Genomic DNA, 20,020 nt, shown 5'->3' on the forward strand with positions numbered 1-20,020 from the left:
TTCAAGTGCTGTGCCATCATCCTAGTCATCAATACAGAGCAGAGAAAGGATGGATAGCAGCTCACGTAAAGAGTGGATAAGGATGATTCGAGAAACATAAGTGGGATACGTATTCTGAGACTTTGGAGGCGTCTCCCCTCAAACCGTATATTCCGATCACTCCTGGGGAAAGTGTAGAGATATAAGGTCGTCAAGCGCCTTCATACTCAGCGGCTTCACGTAGTACCCGTTGGCACCAGCCGCTACGGACTTCTCCTTGTCTTCATCCGTATTTTGCCCAGTAACTATCACAAAGCTTCAGTTAGTTCTATTGGCAAGAACTGGGGATTTTCCGATACTAACCCATAAACACCATACTCGGTTGAAGTCCTTCTGTCGCCTCGCTGACTCTGATATCGTGCGTCGCATCAATCCCGTTTTTGACTGGCATGTCCAAATCCATCAGGACAAGGGATATGCACTTATCCTCTGCAGCTGCCTCCAAGTATTTTTGATGCGCCTCCTTCCCGTTTACAGCGGTAACGTAGTCATGTTTACGTCTCTTGCAATACATCACGAGGATACCCAGATTCGTAGGGTTATCATCCACAATGAGAATTCGCAATGCGTCAAGACGCCGGCGTCCATGATGGCGCCGTCGGGTCTTCGACGATTCTGTGGAAATTGCGGTCGCGTGGATGTTTTGTCCAGATCGAACTTTTGAAGGGCCTTCCAGAAAGTGTTTGGATGGTTCGGGGAGGTGCAACTTTGGGTCTTTGAGACCTAAATCTCGGTAGGCGTTTACGGCGTCCTCTACAACCTGCCAAAGTCTTCCTCTTCGAACTGGGGTGAGGCAACGGATGAATCTCCTGGTATAGTCCTCATTACTTAACGCCTCCTCGCTGTCTCGAAGCTCACTGTAATTCTGGCAGATGTATATGATAATCTGGTCGCGTCGAATAGAGCCAAGTAGGTTTGCAAATGTGTCGGTGGCACTCTTAGCTTCAACGAGAACCACTGTTGCCTTGTCCGGTCCGTTGCATCTGAACCCCATTCTTTCCAAGTTTCGGGCCGCATAAGTAAGGTGAACGGTTTCGAGTTGTCTATCGATCGGCATAAAGTACGTAAGAGGCATTTCGCAGTTTATCAGGATACGTTTTCGATAAGAAAGTCTCGGGCAGGCCAATATTGGATTTTCTAATTGAAGCCTGAAATGTGATCCATCGCTGGGGCACGATGATATCAACTTGAGACTACCTCCCAGAACTTCTGCAATCCGCGATGCCACCGGAAGCCCTAGACCCGAGCCTCTCACTGTCGGGTCCACTTTCTCAAATGGTTGAAATATTTTTTCACGATCTTCATCCGCAATACCGATGCCAGTGTCCACGATGTTGTACTCGAGGATGTCGTGGTGTTCTGACAGCGTAGTCTGGAATATCACAGTCCCGGTATTCGTAAACTTCATAGCATTTTGGACTAGCTGCCCTAGGCATTGCTTTATCAGGTTGTAATCCGTCATCAACATTTCAACTTCTGGAGGCAGCCGGTTGTCAGATATTAGAGTGACTGCTTGGTCAGTGTTGAACCCAGAAGCAGTTTCACGCAGAACTTCTTCCTCGATGATATTGAAACTATGGAGTTGCATAACTTTGACTATTGCCTTGTTTTCGAACTGATCGTAGTCTAGTAAGTTATTGATAGTGTTAAGAAGCTCCCGGCCCGAACTGTCGATGTTACTCAGCATGGCGAGAGCTTTATCTGACAGATAAGCTTGTCTCGGTAGCATCAAGGAGTCAACATGCTCCTGTGAGTTTGTTGGTGGCGTTATACCTCTGTTCTCTTCTATGAGCAGCTCGCAGGACGATAGTATGGCATGTATTGGTGTTCTGAGTTCGTGGGAAATTCCTCTTAGGAAACGAGATTTTGCATCCATAGTCTGATTTAACAGTTCTTCCTGAATGGTATTACAGACAAGAAGTGTGACTGCGCCGACAAACCAAGAGTCTACTTCATCGAATATCTGCTTCATCTGGCTGGTTTCTACCACCACATATGATTTTGGATCAGATTTCATCCTGACTGCGATAGCTCGAACACTAGGGTCGCATTCCGATCTTTTATACGGTATATTGTTGTGTCCTGCAATCCAATTATTGAGGCCCTCGTCATCTTCCCAAATATTTTCCCGAAAATCGGAGTATGAAATAGGTAAATGCCGATTCTTGAGGGAAAGGTAGTCATCATGGTGGCTCTGAATACTGACGGAAGCGAAGGGATACGTTTCTCGTAGTGTTTGCAAAGCGGTTTCTCTGATGGTCTTCGGCTCAGCAGTTTTTGTTAGATGTCCGAGTATCGATGTAAGTCGTTCTCTTTCTGCAAGCCTCATACTTCGAGTTCGCTCAATGATAGTATGGACGATGATATCGGCGAATTTCATGAGCGCATTTTGTTGTCGAAGGCTTAGAGGCTGAGTTGCTGAGAAGTTGGCGACACACTATCCTCGATTTACCAGGTCAACGAAAGCTTAGTCCACATTGCGTCGCAGAAGGCGCGTTTTATCCTTACAAGAGACCCAAAAGCGATTTCACAATTGGTCCCAGGTATCTTGTACCTCAATTGTGTCCCTACAAAAGGATTAGTACCGCTAGCCGCGTGGTTCAGACTTGATAGGACTTACCTGCATAGAATTTTAGACCGGCCTCGACATGGGGTGAAGCCATAAACCTAGATATCCGATTTTATTTAACAACATTATCTTAGATCGAGGCTAGCAACCGGGGCTACGTAACGAACCTCCAGTCTTTTTCCATATCCTTCACCATAAACACCCTCCCTCCATCATGTAAGACCGTATGAGCGCAAGTAGCCTCCCGACGGGGTAAGATGGCTAAGGGCACATTTGCAGTTACGACTCTCCGATAGTAGTCGTGATCGAGTAGGCCAAGGATCACACAATCCTTCTCCATGAAATCTATCATACACCATACATTGATCAGTTACTACTAACCCAACAACTGTTGCCAAAAGAAACCATACCATTCACCAAGTCTACTTGATCTTGCAAACATGATAACAAGTATGTATCATTTTCTATGTACCGTCCGTAGTACCACAATGATTTGAGGCTGATGTCTAATATTAGCAGAAGCATGTGATAGACAACAAAAAAATGCCGGCATCATACCGTATCAACTCATTTTTTGTCAATGTCGGGAACAAATATGGATCCTCAAAGTCCACAGGCTTAATTGGCTCCGTGACACACCCATCTTCATCCCTGTCCGCTGGGTATAAACGTTGAAAGTCGCCCTCACAGAATTCAAATATCGGCGAGCTAGTTAGGGTAGCGTCAAAAATTGTGGGCTCAGAGGGTCGCTCGGGTACAGTATTTTTGACTTTAACTTCTGTAATACCAAGAATTGAGGGTCTCTCGTCGACCCCATCTAACCTGGGAGTAGTAGGCTCGTCGTCAATAGGTGTGAGCGGTGATGACATGGTTCCTTATGCTTAGCGCCTTGGACCCCAGAAGCGGTAGTGATCACCTAGAAATCGGTAGCGGTGCTTCTGGTGAGAATCAAGTAATAACTATCACTACCCGCTCACCCACCGAGTATCGGGATCTTATATATATAGTTGGGTACTGGCACTGGGTCATCAGAATCCGGGTACACCGGTATCTTCGTAGCGCGCGCTATTGAGAAGTAAAAAGATCGTGAGGCTTGGGGAATGCTATCTGTGGCGAGATCAAAATCATTGCGGCATGTGAGAATATTGATATCAAAGGATAATAATGAATGAGAAAGACGTAAGAGGTGGTTTAATGGGGTTGAAAGGGACGATAATGAAATAAAGCATTAAGTTTGGAGTGCTGGAGCTGTTGACCTGGAAAATTAAAATCCATTAAAGAGACTTTCTTGCCTTCTCCCCCACCCTTGCACTCTTGCACTTCAATCACTGCACTGGACTGCCGATGTTCGAAGATCGAACGATCCAAATTACCTTTCGCATGAACCCCTCCGGCTGGCCTGCTAACTAGTTCCTCCTCAAAGCAGCCACACGCTAGTTAAAAAGCCCCCGCGGATTTGGTCTTCCTGAGCATCTGGTTTGCTCCAATCAGCCGTGGCTTGTCAAAATGTCCCTGGGCATCGAGCGCTTACTTTCGGTTGACTGAAAGCAAAGGAGATTCAGAGATATTAAGTTTTCCGCCAGCTATACTTTTCCTCTCAGATCCCTCGGCCGGGATATCAGGGTCTCTGGATGACCAATTCTTCGACAAAGGGTCGAGACCGCTTTGGAAAGTTTTTTTCTTCTTTTATTCTGAAGAAACAAACGAATCCACACTCACGTTCCGAGACTTTGGCACGACAAACCGGATATCGGATGATTCCAGCTGGGTGGGAGAGCTAAAATGGCATTCTGGAATTCCTATCCCCGTTGGCCGAATATCCATGCTGCAATGCAAATCCCAGAAGCAAAGCGGCCTAGAATTCCAGCCTTCTGAAAGCCTCTGCAAAGGCACATGCCATGCTGTGCGACAAGCAAACGCACCTTCACGATCCCCACGAGTCCAGACCATCGTCGAGAGCCCTGTGAACACAAATCCTAACCTCCAACCTCCATCTCCAATGTCGCTGTGGCCGAGTGGTTAAGGCGATTGACTAGAAAGACCTTGAGTCCTCTTCATCAATTCCGTTCGCGGGCATAGGTTCGAGTCCTATCGGCGACGACATCTTTTTTTTTTTCTCATTTGAGTGTGTGGATGTCCTAGGCATAGAAGGACCTCGATGTCCTGGCATGCAAGGGTCGCGATCGCACAATTGGCTATAGTTTTTAAATTTTATTGTTTCCTGTTACTACGACTAACAGCTTAGAGCCAATCTATGCATGCTGGACACCATAGCGCTGGCTAAGTTTGCGAAGGATCCTAGGACGATCGATACATATTTGGTCCCTACCCCAGAGCTAAGCGAACTCTTATTAGGTGTCAGTTTAGCAGCGCACCCACGATCTTTGACCCGCTGGTCTGGTATCTCCTGCAGACACAAAGAAACCTCGGCGAGAATAACTTCCTGGAGCTAGTTGTCGAAACGACCCTGCATAGATATGACGCCGAAATACTCTCCTCGGAACTCTTTTGGCTTTACCCTGCCACCAGGAATCTACAATATTTATCAATCTGAAGCTCGCTCCGATATTTCATATGTTATCGGACGACCTTTCATATGATGAAATATATTCTCTTCCCAAATAAGACGCCTTAGCCATATTGGTATCACTCGATTGTCCATGTGGGAGGGGATTAAGACTTTATATACCCGGGTGTATGTATACCCAGTGTATATTGTACATCAACTTCGATACCTATGATATCGGAACAAGCACCGCATAGTTGAGCCCATATACACGTTGTAACAAAGGCTGTGGGCGACAACTGGGTGTTTTACAGGAGCTGGTACCTAGCTTCATACTTGATCCAATTGACACCCCGACGACCCATTTTTCAGACCGTTACGAATATTATCCTGACCCATGCCAATGCTGGTTTATAAATATTTGTTTTACTTACAAAACAAAGAAATAAGTATCACTTAGTCTAATTTTACCCGACGCGGCCGAGGCCATCACTGCACTGAATCCATCATGGACGCCTGTATATTTTTCAAGGCGTAGGAACCGTTCAAACTGAAATTTTCCGTTGGATGCCTACATTTTATTTTCACAATAAATCAGAGGTGCAAAATAGAATCCAAGACCGTGGTAATAATAATCTTCCATCCCAAACATCCGCTATGTATCAACCCGGCAGGGTGTTACACAAAATCGTCAACTTCGTTAAGGCCCCTATACAACTGGCGAGGTGGACCAAGAACAACACATTCCAGTCACCGGCATAGAGATAGCAGCAAAGATTCAAGTATGAGTTTTGAATTTGTCGACATCATGAAATATGTCGCTGTGGCCGAGTGGTTAAGGCGATTGACTAGAAAGACACTTGTCTCTCTTGCTATCAATTCCGTTCGCGGGCATAGGTTCGAGTCCTATCGGCGACGACATTTCTTTTTGTTTATCTTTGATACACTTTTTGCCGGCTAAAAGGTCCTGTAGCCAAAGATAGGAATAGACGTTGTTATATTTTGCAAGAGCTTAACTTGTTGACCGATTCGTTATATTTATTCGACATGTCCTCCTACACGCTGAAGGGTCTGAAGCACACTAGGTATAAACCACTTGAGTATGCTGCTGAGGATTTGGATTTATTTGTCCGGATCAATCTCATTTCGATTTGTCTCGACATATCTGTCGTATCTTTTTCGATTCCTCAGTATTTGTTTAGCATGCCTAACAAAATGATTCAAGGGCGGAAACCCAATATAGAGATAGGAATTTAAAGATTTAGATATTTAAAGGATCATAATCCTTTTCGAGAGTAACAAAGTGTGAGTGTACAGACATCCCCATCAGTATCAATTATGGGAGGTTCATTTGAGATTAAAGGCGGCTTTTTGCATTTATGAAACAATCAAAAACTCTGCAAGTCTCTATAGCTATATAGATCTATAATTTATAGCCTCGAATACATGGCCTGGTGATAGATTTATGCAACGTCGGTGGGATATACAGAAGACATACAGAATATTTAGTTATAAATGCCAGGGATGTTTATTTTCTATATCTTCGTAAACCAAATGCTGCCGTATAGCTCTAGTAATGAGGTAGGAATATTCGAATCCAATTTAAGAAACTGCGGTCCTTATCAATCCACCATTGCAAGTCGTAAAGTTCTAACGGCACTCTAAAAGTTTAAGCATTCCATCAGGTAAGCTGTTCTTGTAAACCCGAATCAAAAATATTAACATACCTCATCCATAAGCTTATTGTTTGATAATCTCTACCATATCGGATCCTTAAACTTCCATACGTCTATACGATCCTCTATCGCAAATGCGATCTTATTACCCTGAACCCGCGAGCATTTCGGATCATTCCCGCGATAAGCAGGAGGTACCCATATAGACCTCACGCCGTTTTGCGCCACCCATCCGTCTCGCCAGGCTACTGGCCCAGCGCCAGGGCTGCCATGTATCCCCGAAGCATCATAGAGATCGAAATTCTCTTCCCTCAATATACCTTCATTGGATGAGTATTTGTATATCCAATTTTCTGATGTCGCAAAACGCAAAGAGTCGGATATAGATTTAGAACCATCTATAGGCTTTGTCGCTCCCAAGAATCCCGTAGATTCAGCTTTCTTCGAGTACTCTTCACAACTTATCGCCTCCCAACGTTCTGTACACCACAGCTCACAACTAAACGATGATATAAGGGCCAATGTGTTTCCTCGTGTAGAAAACATGACGTAATCGAAACTGCCTTGACACCTTGCGATATTGTCTGAACGCAGCACGATGAGCCTATTACGAGACTCTAAGTCCAGTACTAGGGCCTGGGCATTGTGTGGTAAGGTAAAAACCAAAAACCTCTCGTTTGGCGAGAATGTTAGTAACCCTGATACTAGGTTTCGCCCCCCCCGTAGCCATATTCCGCACCCAAAAGCCGAGTCTTCATATACCACATCACCAGTGTCAGTCCTAATGATGGTTAGTGTTTCCGGAAGGTAGCAACTGACCGCTGCAAAAAGTTTACTGTTGCGAGAGAAGGCCCTAGCAGTTTCCCAGCCAAATAAACTCCATATAGACAGAGATTTATCATCGTACTCGTAATTGAACAACTTTTGCGAACGCGGCATTAATCCATCCGGGTGGATTTGCCATAGTTTGAAGTCTTCTGGGGTCCCAGCTGCCGATGCCGCAAAATCGCAATTGTAGGAGATATTTTTGAAGACAATTTGCCGTGGACAGTTGCCCTTGTTTTCCTCTTCAAACCCTGCAAAAAGTTCTTCTGGCCAAGGACTATCCCATAACTTTATTTTGGAGACCAGTTGCGAGTCGTACGTTGCTAAAGTTTGGCAATCTGGAGAAAACGCCAGAGCTCGGATGCTATTCTCTCGATTCCTGCAGATCCGGATGCACTTTCCGGTGTACGGACACCAGACCGAAGTTCTGCCACCAAAGGTAACCGCAATCTCTTCATTAGACGCGAACGTTATTTGAGTTTGTGAACCGCCGTCCAATTCAAGGGTTGGGAAGACAATTATCTTCTCCAGCTTTCGTTGATGAAGACGTAATACAGAGACGGTTCCCTCGTCTATATACGCTAAGTATTCACCGTTTGGGGAGAATGCTAATTTCCACATGACCGAATCCTTTTCAATGCATTGTAATATAGTGCGAGACTCGGCATCCCAAAACCTCATGCTAGAGCTTACAAGGTCTAAGACTCCATACTGAGTCCATGTCACTATTGAACTGTCATCGCGTGAAAAGGCGCCATGTAAAGTACTAGTTCTCTGCCCGCTATCCCAAGAATCCAAGAGATTCCAGCTTATGGTTTCCCATAATAGCAATGTATTTCCTCCACCCCTGGGTGCGATAGTTGAAAGAAAATATTTTCGATCATTTGAGAATGCTAGCGGTTTTTGAGAACGGCAGTTAGCAGTTATAGGGATTTTCTTCACTTCCAGTCCTGTCAGAAGATCCGAGATCAATATAGACTTGTTCTCTACTACGCCGGCAGACCAAGTGCTGTCAGGTGAATATACTGGTAGTAATCCGTAACAATAATATTCGGTTTTCAATAGAGCGCCTGCCTTGATATCCCATATTTCTACCAGTCTGTCGGAAATTGAATCAAGGTGACGAATATAGGCCTCGAAGCAGGCCACTAATTTTTGTCCACCTGATAGGAAATTCAGCGATACAAGCTTAGCCCCGTCGATCCTACCCTCAACATCAATGGTTTGTAGCAGGCGGTCCCAGTCCTTAGGCACCTGAGGCCCATCCAGTACCCAATCAAGATGTGAGGCGTAAAACTTCTGTCGAAGCAGGCAGCTCTCAGGAGAAAATAACAAGGCCGAGTAATAGGTTTGTAGCGGTAATTGAGCGATGATTTCGTAGTTAAATCGAATGAATCTTCTAATATCATAAAGGAGTGCGCGGACTCCGTCTCCAGATTCTTTCTAAAGAAGGGTCGGGGGAAAGATATTAGCATATTCCCTGGGATTATAGATAGGTCTGAGTTACTTGGATTCTTACTGATATTGCTGATTCTAACATAACAATAGCGTCGATATTGTATAAACAGACTCCTAGAATACTCGTGGCTTCTAGCCATTCAAGGATATAGTCCTGAAGAAACAAATGCGCTTCTCCATCATCGCAAACTTCCTCGCGGCTCTCAATAATATGGTATACCCAGTACCTGCACGCGTATTGGAGCTCTTGAGGGAAACCTTTTTTGATGATACTAGTAGAGATATCTTTCTGGCTATAGTCTGGTGACGGCAGATCGCAAATATTTTTTCGAAGGTGTTTCTTCATGATGGCGATACACCGTTTAGCAATAAAGCCATGCACTCGGTATTCATCAATCCAGAGAGGAGATTGTTCCTTCGTTTGCGAATCTAGAAGAAACTCCCTAAATGATAAGTGGAAGGTTTTGATTACACCATCCGGGGTTGTTGGGAGATTAATAACAGATTGGAATCCATCAAGTCTCGCTTGTGCTTTAGACTCTTCTATGTCGATAAGTTGCAAAAGCGAATTCTGCGGCAAAGGGGTTTGAAGGAGGACTATTGTCCCTATAATATCTTGGAACTCTCTTCGCATTATAGATATTTGCGTCGGTGTTTTTTTCTTCACCCGTTGCTTTATTATTTGGAGGTATACCAGACTAAGTGATTTTTCAGGGTTTGCCTCAAATAATTTCTGTCTGCCCTCAAGAATTTCCATTAACAAGTCTCCAGGGAGCGACTCAGAGTCTTCAATGAACCGGCATATCGTTGACGCAACGATGAATAAAGGACATGCCATCTTCGCTAGAGTTTCGATAGTGATCCGGGTCGGCCAATCTGGCGGGAGTGTATCGCAGTAAACATGGTCCGTTTTAATCCTTCCCAACTCATGGTTCAAGAAGATCATGATGTCGTGTAGGATCTTTTGCTCCTCAATATCGTGTAGGATTAAATCCTGAAAGTCACCAGAAATCTTTTGGAATCCAGCATTTATAAACACTTCCCGTCGGCTTGTAATCAAAATTCTGATGTCGACGCCGTTGAGATTTTTCAATAGCCCCAGAAATTTAACTATGGTGAGGACATCCTTGTCGTTATCACACTCGTCGAGGGCGTCAATGACTAGGAGAATACGTTCTGAGTGTTTGGTCGACGAAAGCGGCTCAAATATTAATTTATCGAATTGCTCTTTTAGAATCTTCCGAATAATATCAGGCTCCTTCTCAATAGCTTTGCTAATAGCAAGTCTAATGTCCGGAATATGTTGCATAAGATTTGTCGCCAGCGTTGTAAAAAATCTCGAAGCATTGGATCGATCCCCCGCTCCTCTTCTGAAGAAGAAACTAGCCCCAAGTATATTGGCTTTAGTGTATGTTTCCGCCACAGTCCTCGCAATGGTCGATTTACCAGTACCCGCGGCGCCTGATAACCAAAATATATGTTTGCCATAAGATCCGTTCACCCAGTCGTCTATCTTCTCGAGGAGTTCTTCTCGAGTGTTTGGTAAACATTTTGGTTCGTGATCGTCACCATACCAATTAAATGACGCCCCTTCCGCGATTGGTAGATTTACTAGATTTATTTTAACGTCGACATCTAGTAGAACCTTCGTTTGGTCGACTTGAAGTGCGAATTGAATAGCATTTTCAATTCCCTCCAGTCTTGAGATAATTTTGTTGACATCTGCCTTCTCAATTGGCCATATTAGTACCCTTCCAACATTCGATAACGTTTCTCCTTTTACTGCATTCTTCAGTGAATCGAAGAACTTCCGGTGCCTCTTCAGCCGGCTATTCGATGGCCCAGCTGCACCAGTTGGTGCCGGGGGGACCTTTTTAATGCGGTTCTCCAAACTCTGCAGCTCATCCTTGCAAGCAATCAGATTATTCTGAAGTTCTTTTGAGCTTGTGAGCTTTCCTTGATGTGGTTCTTTTAAAAGGTCGTCTAGTTGCTGGAGAACTTTCTGCAGGCATTGGACTCTATCTGTCAAGGCCTTTACTTCAGCCTCGTATTCCCTAACTTCGCCAATATATCCAGCACAAATTTTCGCAATTTTGCCCGCCAAGTCGACGATTGCGATAACGCTTGCGACTCCACCAACTACCTCCATTGCATAGCTTGATGGTCTAAAAACGAGAGAATGAAATGGAACTTGGTTTTTAACCTTTTTTTTCTGGGAAGGAGTTCAGTCTTCGATAATGCGGCTGGTAGTTTTAAACGAGAATGATTCCAATAGTCGATTGTTTGAATACGCGATGGCAGAAGGATCAAGCTTCAGCCCCGCTTCTATGAATTTAAAGAATGCAGCCTCGCAATATCCTACTGGTGGCTGCGTAGCTTCCCAATCTGCATGGTTTGCTCAATTTGCGGAATACCACGCCCGTTGAGCCTTATAGCTGAGGAAACAAGGCTGAGGTCTAGTTGTTGCTGGTGTTGTAATTCCGCTCTCGACCTCAAGGCGTTTTGACTTTAAGAAGCTTGGGTGCAGTCTCGTAACCAAACTGTGGCTTGGGTGGTCTATCATGACAATCTAAATACTATCGATCAAGATGTACCATAATCACAATGCTATCTATATACAATCCACAATCTCGAGTCGCTTCCCAAACACACCAAATTAAGCCTTCTCCACAGCCTCCAAAACCTTCTCAACACCCTCTACCGCCGCCTTTTCCTCTTGCCTCGACAGTTCCGGCACCAACCTCGCCGCTCTGCCTAGCATCTCCCGAGTCGCCTCCCGGCTTTGTTGCTGCAAAACCATATCCATAACTACCAAAGCCGCCATGGCCTCCACAATTGGAATAGCTCGAGGCACAACACTAGGATCATGTCTACCCTTTGCCTCCAAAGTCCCTGGCTCACCAGTATAACTAGCAGTTTGCTGTGCGATACTAATAGTCGCAGGACTCTTAAAAGCTACCTTGAAATAGATATTCTCTCCGTTCGTAATACCACCCTGAATACCGCCGGAGTAGTTTGTGGCAGTCGCTAAAGACAGCGGCTTTGTAGGATGTGGAACGAACATATCATTATGTTTCGAACCAGGGATCTCAGTTCCTTTAAACCCAGAACCGACTTCAAATCCCTTTGTAGCTGGTATCGATAACATTGCATGTGCCAATTTCGCTTCAATCTTGTCAAAACATGGTTCTCCCAGTCCTGCTGGTACGTTCCTGATAACGCATGTAACGGTACCACCTATCGAGTCCTTCTTGTCTCTGTATTCTGCGATTAAATCTGCCATCTTACCGGAGGCAACGGTATCTGGGCATCTGACGGGTAGGAAAGAGTCGACTTTTTCACGGGTGATTGTAGAGAGGAGGGATTGGAATGCTGGGTCGGAGCTTGGAGTTGCTTCTGGATCGAAAAGGTGGATAGGACCGACGGAGGAAACGAAGGCAACGATTTCGATGTTATGGGAAAGGCGGAGGTATTTCTCGGCGATTGCACCGGCGGCGACACGGCCTATAATCATTATTAGTCAATTCGAGCCATGTAGATAGTAGATAGTAGATTTGGGGGCGTACACACCAATTGTCTCGCGAGCACTACTCCTTCCACCACCGCTACGGGCTTTTACACCGTATTTCTGTAGATAAGTCCAATCGGCATGACTAGGACGCGGGTAGATATCCATCTCGCTATAATCCTTAGGTCTTTGATCTTCATTCCTAACCAACATGCCAATCGGTGTTCCCAATGTTACACCATACTCAGTCCCCGATTGGATCTGTACCAAATCCTTCTCATCTCTCTATATAATCCGTAAATAACGTCCTGTTAGCCCCGCAGTTTCCATAGGAAGAATGTAGAAACGAATTATTGCCGGGGTGGGGCACACGAACGGGAGTGCTGAGGGCGCTTTGACCCGGTCGTCGTCGAGTCATTTGAGGCTGGATATCTGCCTCCGTAAGTTCCATTCCGGGTGGAACGCCATCGACGATGCAACCTACGGACTTGCAGTGGGATTCACCGTAGCTGTGGTTGAGTCACCGGGGTGTTAGCAGGGGACCAGCAGCTCGGGCTTCAGTCTGAAAGAACACATACGTTGTGACCCTGAAGAGAGTTCCGAAAGTCGACATGATGGTATTTTGTTATATAAACCCGATATATTAAAATCCTTATAACCGTATTATTCGCAATGTAATGTTGAAATGAAGTGGTGAAGATGGGATGAAGACGGCGAATCGATGGGGGTTCTGTGGAATCTTGTTGGATAATTTCTTTGGGGAAAAGCGCCGCTTATAAGAAACAGCTGCAGGCCGACAACGGCACCCCTCCAATTGTGGCTACAAGCGACGTTCCGACTAATCTTCAACAGCCTATTACTCATGACACAGAGGCTAGAACAAATTTCCGACAACGGGAGCTTGTTCGGTGGAGAATCTAGTTTTGAACTAATGCGATTTTTAGCCTGTATAATGTCCAGAATAGTGTCATAAGCACGCTTTGGCGGGTTTCTCTACAAATCGGCGTCTACAACACGTTCACACTCTAAATTCAGCGCTGGTTGTTCCCAAGCCAAGAGAGTCTTTTGAGACATCCCAACTGCAAAAGTTTGTAAAACCATAACCTCGGATTGCGAAAAATTCGTTAAAGACTTAGTAGTTCCAGATCATATTCAATTATTTTATCGTTTACCGGTATTCTCAAAATAAATCTCAAGCAAGAAAGCTAAAGCTTTGTACAATGCAAGATTAAGCTTTGTTGACCACGCCGGGGGTGCGAATATTTCAAGCATCCCGAGACTACAAAGATTAAGATGTTATATATATTAATACCTAATAACTGAATTTAAAATAGAATATCTCCTGCAAAAATACTACCTATAGCATATCACGCCGATTGAACCTGATATTTAATCAATTGAAAGGCACGCCAATGGTCGGTTAGCAAATGTTACTATTTTCCAGCGCGCGGGCTCAAATGACATTTTAAAACCTTCGATAATTAAGCAAATAAATACTGTCCAAGAGCTGACTATATATGAGCATGTAACTTAACATTTCTGGTCTGCGCATAGCCTTGGACCGGGTGTAAAGCTGTACTCGCAAGCCATCACTACAATCGAATAATTATTTTGCAGAATACTTACAATCGATATCATATAGAGCCTAGATAGTGAGAAAACTCCTGAACACGCAATGTACCATTCCTTTAGTTTAACAGTCGATTTGACGTTCAGCTATATTTAAAATTAACACCCATAGGATATTTAGAAATCTTCAAGGCCTCGAAAGGAAATTCTGAGAAAATTTATGCGTAAAGCATTTACCATGAACCTAAGACTAGTTATACTTACAGCGAAGAATGATCGTTGTCCATTATCCTACCTCCCTTAGGTTGACTTTCCTAAGAGGACAATTATAATTTGTGACACAGCGTCCGATAGAGCATGGAATGGGCTCAGCTGTTGCATTTCGACACTCTTTGCGTTGCCTCCAACATCACAAAAGTCCAATTCATTACCACATCCCAACCTTCAACCTTCAACCTTCAACCTCACCACCACCACCACCACCATCATCGCCATCATCACCATCAACATGTCCCCCTCCCGGGGCCTCCGGCTCCTCCCCCTCGCCCGCCGTAGCTACTCCACCGCCGCCCCTCCAAAATCCCCCATCGAACTCCTCCGCCTCTCCCCCCACCGCCTACACATCTACCGTTCCAACTCCACAAACCCCTTCTTCAACCTCAGCGCCGAAGACTACCTCCTCCGCCACTCCCCACCAACCTCCACCCTCCTCTTCACCTACACAAACACTCCCTCCATAATCCTCGGCCGCAACCAAAACATCTGGTCCGAAGTCAACATCCCACTCCTAAACACCCCACCCTATAACTCCACAGTCCAATTAGTCCGTCGTCGAAGCGGTGGAGGAACCGTATACCACGATCTAGGAAATCTATGTTGGAGCGTTATCATGCCCCGTAAAGCCTTCGACCGGGATTTCTATGCAAACGCGGTGGTTAGGGCGCTTCATTCCTTGGGTGTTACGACGGCTATGGTTAATGAACGACATGATATTATACTTCGAAAGACTACCACATCACCGGATACGGGGAAGACGAAGGTAAGGGATAAAAAGGTTTCTGGATCGGCGTATAAGATTATTAGAGAGAGGGCGTATCATCATGCTACGTTACTTTTGAACTCGGATTTGGTGAATATTTCGGCGTTGTTGAGGAGTCCGCTTAAGGAGTTTATTACTACGAAGGGGGTGGAGAGTGTTAGGAGTCCTGTGGAGAATATTGGAGTTGCGAAGGAAGAGTTGGTGGGGAAGATTGAAGAGGAGTTTTTGAAGGCTAATGGGTGGAAAGAAGGAGATGAAGAGGTGGGGAGGGCGGTATTGGAGGAGGAGGAGACGGTTAGAGTGAGGGAGTATATTAAGGAGGGGATGATGGAGTTACAGGTTAGTCGTTTATATGCCCCCCTTCCTTCTTTTTTCTTCCATTTTATGGTGGCGGATTCCTTTGCTTTTACCTTTTATTATCAAGGAAACGTTTCTATATTGCTGCGATACCATGGTTTACAAACTATCTGGGACGCAGCAATCGTTTATTTTTTCTCTCTCTTCTTCTTCTTTTGTCACAAGATTCATGTATCCAATACATCTCAAATCCAAATGCAATCCATTTTCCTCTCGCTCCTCGTAAAACTATTTACCATGCATGCACACCCGTGATGAAAAGAAGAAACCCTCTGACGTGAACAACCTCCCTTATAAACAATCTCCTTCTATAAAACAATCTAGTCCCAAAAATGGCTATACTCCCAAACCCCAGAATTCACATTATCTCTCCCTGCCGGAACCACTCTACCAGAACTCCCCGGTCTCGCGGGTTTTCAACCAGTACTTCCTCCAACCGTAAGTAAACAACCCCCCCTCTAAGAATTTCAATTAACACCAAGAAACTAATATTCTATATATACAAAAAAAGAGTAAACTATCCCTCCTAACAACCTCCTCAACCCTACAAAATATCCAAATCTCAACCTCCCCAGATCCATCCTTTTCATTCGTTCAATCCCAAGAATCTCACATCCGTCTTCTACACACCCCTTTCAACGGTCCTCAAATCAACAAAAAACTACAAGAAATCAATTCTTTACCTGAAGATTATAAAATAGATGTGGGCAGGTGGTTGGAACATGCGGTGGGAGGATGGGGCGGTGAGGAAAAAGTCGATCTGTGGACTGATGGGAAGGGTGGGAAGAGTATGAGAGCTAGGGCTGCTGAGAAGGAAGAGGAGAGGAAGGAGAGGAGGGAGGCTGTAGGTTAATTCCCCCTTCCCCCGCTTTCCTTTTCTACAGGTAGATATTTTCGCTTGGTTTGATATATAGAGAGACTAATTAAAGACACCCTAGAACAAGAAACTGCAGGGTAGAGCAGCAGATACCAATAACATAGAAGATCCAGTGGTCACCGAGCAAACGAATGATACTACTACTACTGCTGCTACTACTGCTACTAGTCAATAGTAGTAAGCTACTAGGACCATGTATGTATTTATATTAGATCTATACAATAGAAATTTATGCCATAAAAGTCATTACACTCAAATCAGAAAAATGCATTGTTCTTTTCTTTTTTTTTCTTTGTGATCTTAATCTTCATCTAATGCTCCATCTCTCATGCATTGTAATACAAAAAATTCAAGGATATCCATATATTTGTAAAAGGAAAAGAACCCCTCCATCATGCATCGTAAACCCAAAAAAAAAAGAATAACCATCAGTCATAGTTTCAAAAAAAAAGAAACCTTAATTAGCAACAACATTCGACGGCCCAGCAGCAGCAGCTCCACCATCACCCCCCTTCTTCGCAGCTTCCTTCCTCTTGGCCTTCTTATCAGCCTTCTTCTTCTTCTCTTCCTGCTTCAAAGCCTCCTCAACTTTCTTATCCCCTCCATACTTCTGTTGCCACTCCCCTTCCTTCTTCATATCAATCATACTAAACAAATACTCCGCCGCTCCAATCCTATGCCCAACCTTCAAGTCCAACTCCCAAGTATCTGGAATGTTCCTTAGCGGCGCATTCAACTGTCTAGCGATCGATTCCGCCGTAGCCGGCATGTATGGATAACTCAAAGCCGATAGCAAGTAGATCAAGTTCAAGCCCAACCCGACGACAGCCGCAGTCTTAGCCGGTTCGGCCGCAAAAGTTGCGTTATCGAGTTTATTGTCCTGCAAGAATTGGTTGCCGCGTTGGGCAACCTGCATGAGTAATTCGGTTCCGGTACGGATGTGGACGGCTTCAAGTTCTTCAACGTATTCCTTCAACAGCTTATTAATATCCGCTTTGAATGAGTCAAAGGCAGGATCATTGCCAGCCGTGGTATAATCCGGTACAAGACCTTCATACTTTGCGATAGCGAACTTAACAAGTCTGTTAACAAAGTTACCAAATCTTGCCAAAAGCTCGCTGTTGTTCTTATAGATGAAATCTCGCCAGATGAACTGTGTATCACCGGTCTCGGGTCTCGAGGCAAGGAGATAGAATCTCCATACGTCAGCTGGAACACCAGTATCTTCTGCATTGTTACCAAAGACACCAACGTTTCTCGATTTCGAAAACTTCCCGCCTTCGTATTGGAGATACTCAGTGGTGGAGATATGGTGTACCATGGTCCATTTATCGCCCGTACCAAGTTGCGAAGATGGGAAGATGACGGAGTGGAAGGGAACGTTATCTTTACCCATGAACTGGTAGAGCCTGACGTTGTCGGGGTCTTTCCACCATCGTTCCCATTCGGGTGTGTATGTTGCGGTGATGGAGACGTATCCAATGCAGGCGTCAAACCAGACGTACAGCACTTTCTTTTGGTAATCTTCAAATCCTTCCTTTGGTAATGGTGTACCCCATGATAGATCTCTTGTGATAGCTCGCTTTTGAAGACCCTCCTTCAACCAGGATTCAGTGATCATTTTACCATTACGGGCCCAGGCACCCTCGACGACGGACTTATTGAACCATGCTTCTTCTTGTGGCTGTAGCTTGCCGAGCTCGAGGTAGATGTGTTTGGTGGGTCGGACGACAGGTGTAGCATTATCGAGTTTGCAGCGAGGCTTGATAAGCTCCATAGGATCGAGAAGAGTTCCACACTTATCACACTGATCACCACGGGCGTCATCATAGTTGCATTTAGGACAGGTGCCCTCGACATATCGATCAGCAAGGAAACCATCATGCTGTTCGCAGTAAAGCTGGGTAATCGAGTCTTCAGAAAGGTATCCGTTCTTGTGAAGTTTCAAGAAGATATCCTGAGCAATTTCCGTTTGTTCAGCTGTGGTCGTACGACCGAAGTGGTCGAAACCGATATTGAACCATTTGTAAACCGCCTTGTGAAGGGCGTTATACTTGTCGCAGAGTTCGCGAGGCGTAACTTTCTCTTCAAGGGCTTTCGTTTCGGTCGCGGTACCGTATTCGTCCGTGCCGCAAACGTAGAGACAGTTGTAGTTACGAGCTTTGCAGTAACGGGAGTAGACGTCGGCGCTGAGGACGGATCCGATGATATTGCCAAGATGTGGGACATTGTTGACGTATGGGAGGGCAGAGGTGATGAGAACGTTTCGCTGTCCAGGGATTGGGAGACTAACGGGTTATACATACGTCAGTAGAATTCTTCAAGAAAACATCACAGGGGAGCGGGGATGCTTACATCTTCTCACCATCCTTATAAACCTTCATCTCAATTCCATCTCCAAGCTTCCTATCGGCAACAGTGCCAACAACAACAGGCTTCTTTTCAACCTTTGGAGCAGTTCCAGCAGCTCCCTTCACCGCCTTTGCGGAAGAATTATCAGCAGGTGCTACTGTAGTCATAGCTGCAGCTTTCTGAATGCCTTCAATAGCCCACTCGCTACCCAACGTCTTTCGGAACCAAGTTTTTAACTGTGGGTGTTTATCAAGAATACTCGGCGAAGCACCAGCCGTAGAATCGTAAAGCGTCGAGAAGAGGATGATTTGTGCAGGTGAAACAGCAGCAGCAGTCTACTCAACCCCCCAAAAAAACCATCAGTTAGTCACCCAATCCCCACAAATACCACGATGATTAATCAATATAGAATAATAAAAGAGATGGAAAAATAATACCCCTACGATACCACTCTTAACCAACAACTGTTCGGCCAAATCCAGTACGGTCGAAAGCTCACTAATTCTCGGCCGTAACACCAGCTCTTCCCACTCGATCCAAGCGTCGTCCGGGGCTCTTTCGGCCTTAAACCCGGCTCCACCGACCCGAGCGAGGTACCTTACAATAGCGTTTATATCAACGATAGTTACACCCTCCTTTGGTGCTTCTAACGATACAGCGGTGTCGGTTGCTAAATCCAATTCTCATAAAATAAGATTAGTCTCTTAACTAGTGAATGAACGAACGGATAGGTGAATGGATGGGTAGGCCGGTTGATTGATTAATCGATTGATTGGTGGAGGAAGTTATCAGACGGGAGAAGACTGTTGGAGGACATACACTTGCAGAATTGAACCTGATCGGCCTGAAAAGCGGTAATAGCACAACAAGCTTTCAGAGCCTGAGCGAAAGCGGGAGAACCGCGAGGGGCGACGGTGGGGATGTTGAGCTTGAGGCTTGTCGCCATTTGCAAGACTTATTTTCGGACCTAGAAAAACAGCGACGATGGCGATGGTGGTGGTGGTGGTGGTATCGTAAATAGAAGTTGGGGGCTGTAGCTAAGCTAAGAACCAAGAATGATGATTTTAGATTGACACGGAGAGCGAGAGAGAATAAGAGTTGTGAATGGGGTTAAAGTTGGTGACAATCGGGTTGGTCTGCTACGAGCTACGAGCTACAGCTCTCGTGGTTATCGATAGTGGAATAAATTTTAAAGCTTCCAATGCGAGGTATGTTAGACTCGACCTGACTCACATCCATCCATTC

At 45.1% G+C, this 20,020-nt stretch overlaps 5 protein-coding genes across 5 annotated transcripts; 1 reads left to right on the plus strand and 4 right to left on the minus strand.

Moving 5' to 3' along the window:
• Positions 1-156: 156 nt before the first annotated feature.
• On the minus strand, positions 157-3,477 carry AOL_s00110g102 (uncharacterized protein; the record flags this gene model as incomplete). Its single annotated transcript, XM_011126792.1, has 7 exons — positions 157-284; positions 343-2,476; positions 2,548-2,606; positions 2,660-2,706; positions 2,776-2,953; positions 3,019-3,107; positions 3,167-3,477. 7 exons carry the CDS (start codon positions 3,475-3,477, stop codon positions 157-159), a joined length of 2,946 nt encoding a protein of 981 aa, XP_011125094.1.
• A 3,394-nt stretch (positions 3,478-6,871) lies between these two features.
• On the minus strand, positions 6,872-11,222 carry AOL_s00110g103 (uncharacterized protein; the record flags this gene model as incomplete). The annotated part of the gene is made up of 2 exons (XM_011126793.1): positions 6,872-9,058; positions 9,135-11,222. The coding sequence occupies 2 exons, from the start codon at positions 11,220-11,222 to the stop codon at positions 6,872-6,874; spliced, it is 4,275 nt and encodes a 1,424-aa protein (XP_011125095.1).
• A 507-nt stretch (positions 11,223-11,729) lies between these two features.
• On the minus strand, positions 11,730-13,194 carry AOL_s00110g104 (uncharacterized protein; the record flags this gene model as incomplete). The annotated part of the gene is made up of 4 exons (XM_011126794.1): positions 11,730-12,577; positions 12,644-12,866; positions 12,958-13,090; positions 13,160-13,194. 4 exons carry the CDS (start codon positions 13,192-13,194, stop codon positions 11,730-11,732), a joined length of 1,239 nt encoding a protein of 412 aa, XP_011125096.1.
• A 1,464-nt stretch (positions 13,195-14,658) lies between these two features.
• On the plus strand, positions 14,659-16,598 carry AOL_s00110g105 (uncharacterized protein; the record flags this gene model as incomplete). The annotated part of the gene is made up of 4 exons (XM_011126795.1): positions 14,659-15,528; positions 15,871-15,984; positions 16,058-16,390; positions 16,485-16,598. The coding sequence occupies 4 exons, from the start codon at positions 14,659-14,661 to the stop codon at positions 16,596-16,598; spliced, it is 1,431 nt and encodes a 476-aa protein (XP_011125097.1).
• A 282-nt stretch (positions 16,599-16,880) lies between these two features.
• Positions 16,881-19,721, minus strand: AOL_s00110g106 (uncharacterized protein; the record flags this gene model as incomplete). The annotated part of the gene is made up of 4 exons (XM_011126796.1): positions 16,881-18,711; positions 18,779-19,110; positions 19,213-19,445; positions 19,595-19,721. 4 exons carry the CDS (start codon positions 19,719-19,721, stop codon positions 16,881-16,883), a joined length of 2,523 nt encoding a protein of 840 aa, XP_011125098.1.
• Between the last annotated feature and the right edge of the window lie 299 nt (positions 19,722-20,020).

This window comes from Orbilia oligospora (genome assembly GCF_000225545.1).
Source record: "Orbilia oligospora ATCC 24927 unplaced genomic scaffold scaffold00110, whole genome shotgun sequence".
In the NCBI taxonomy this organism is placed as follows: Eukaryota; Fungi; Ascomycota; class Orbiliomycetes; order Orbiliales; family Orbiliaceae; genus Orbilia; species Orbilia oligospora.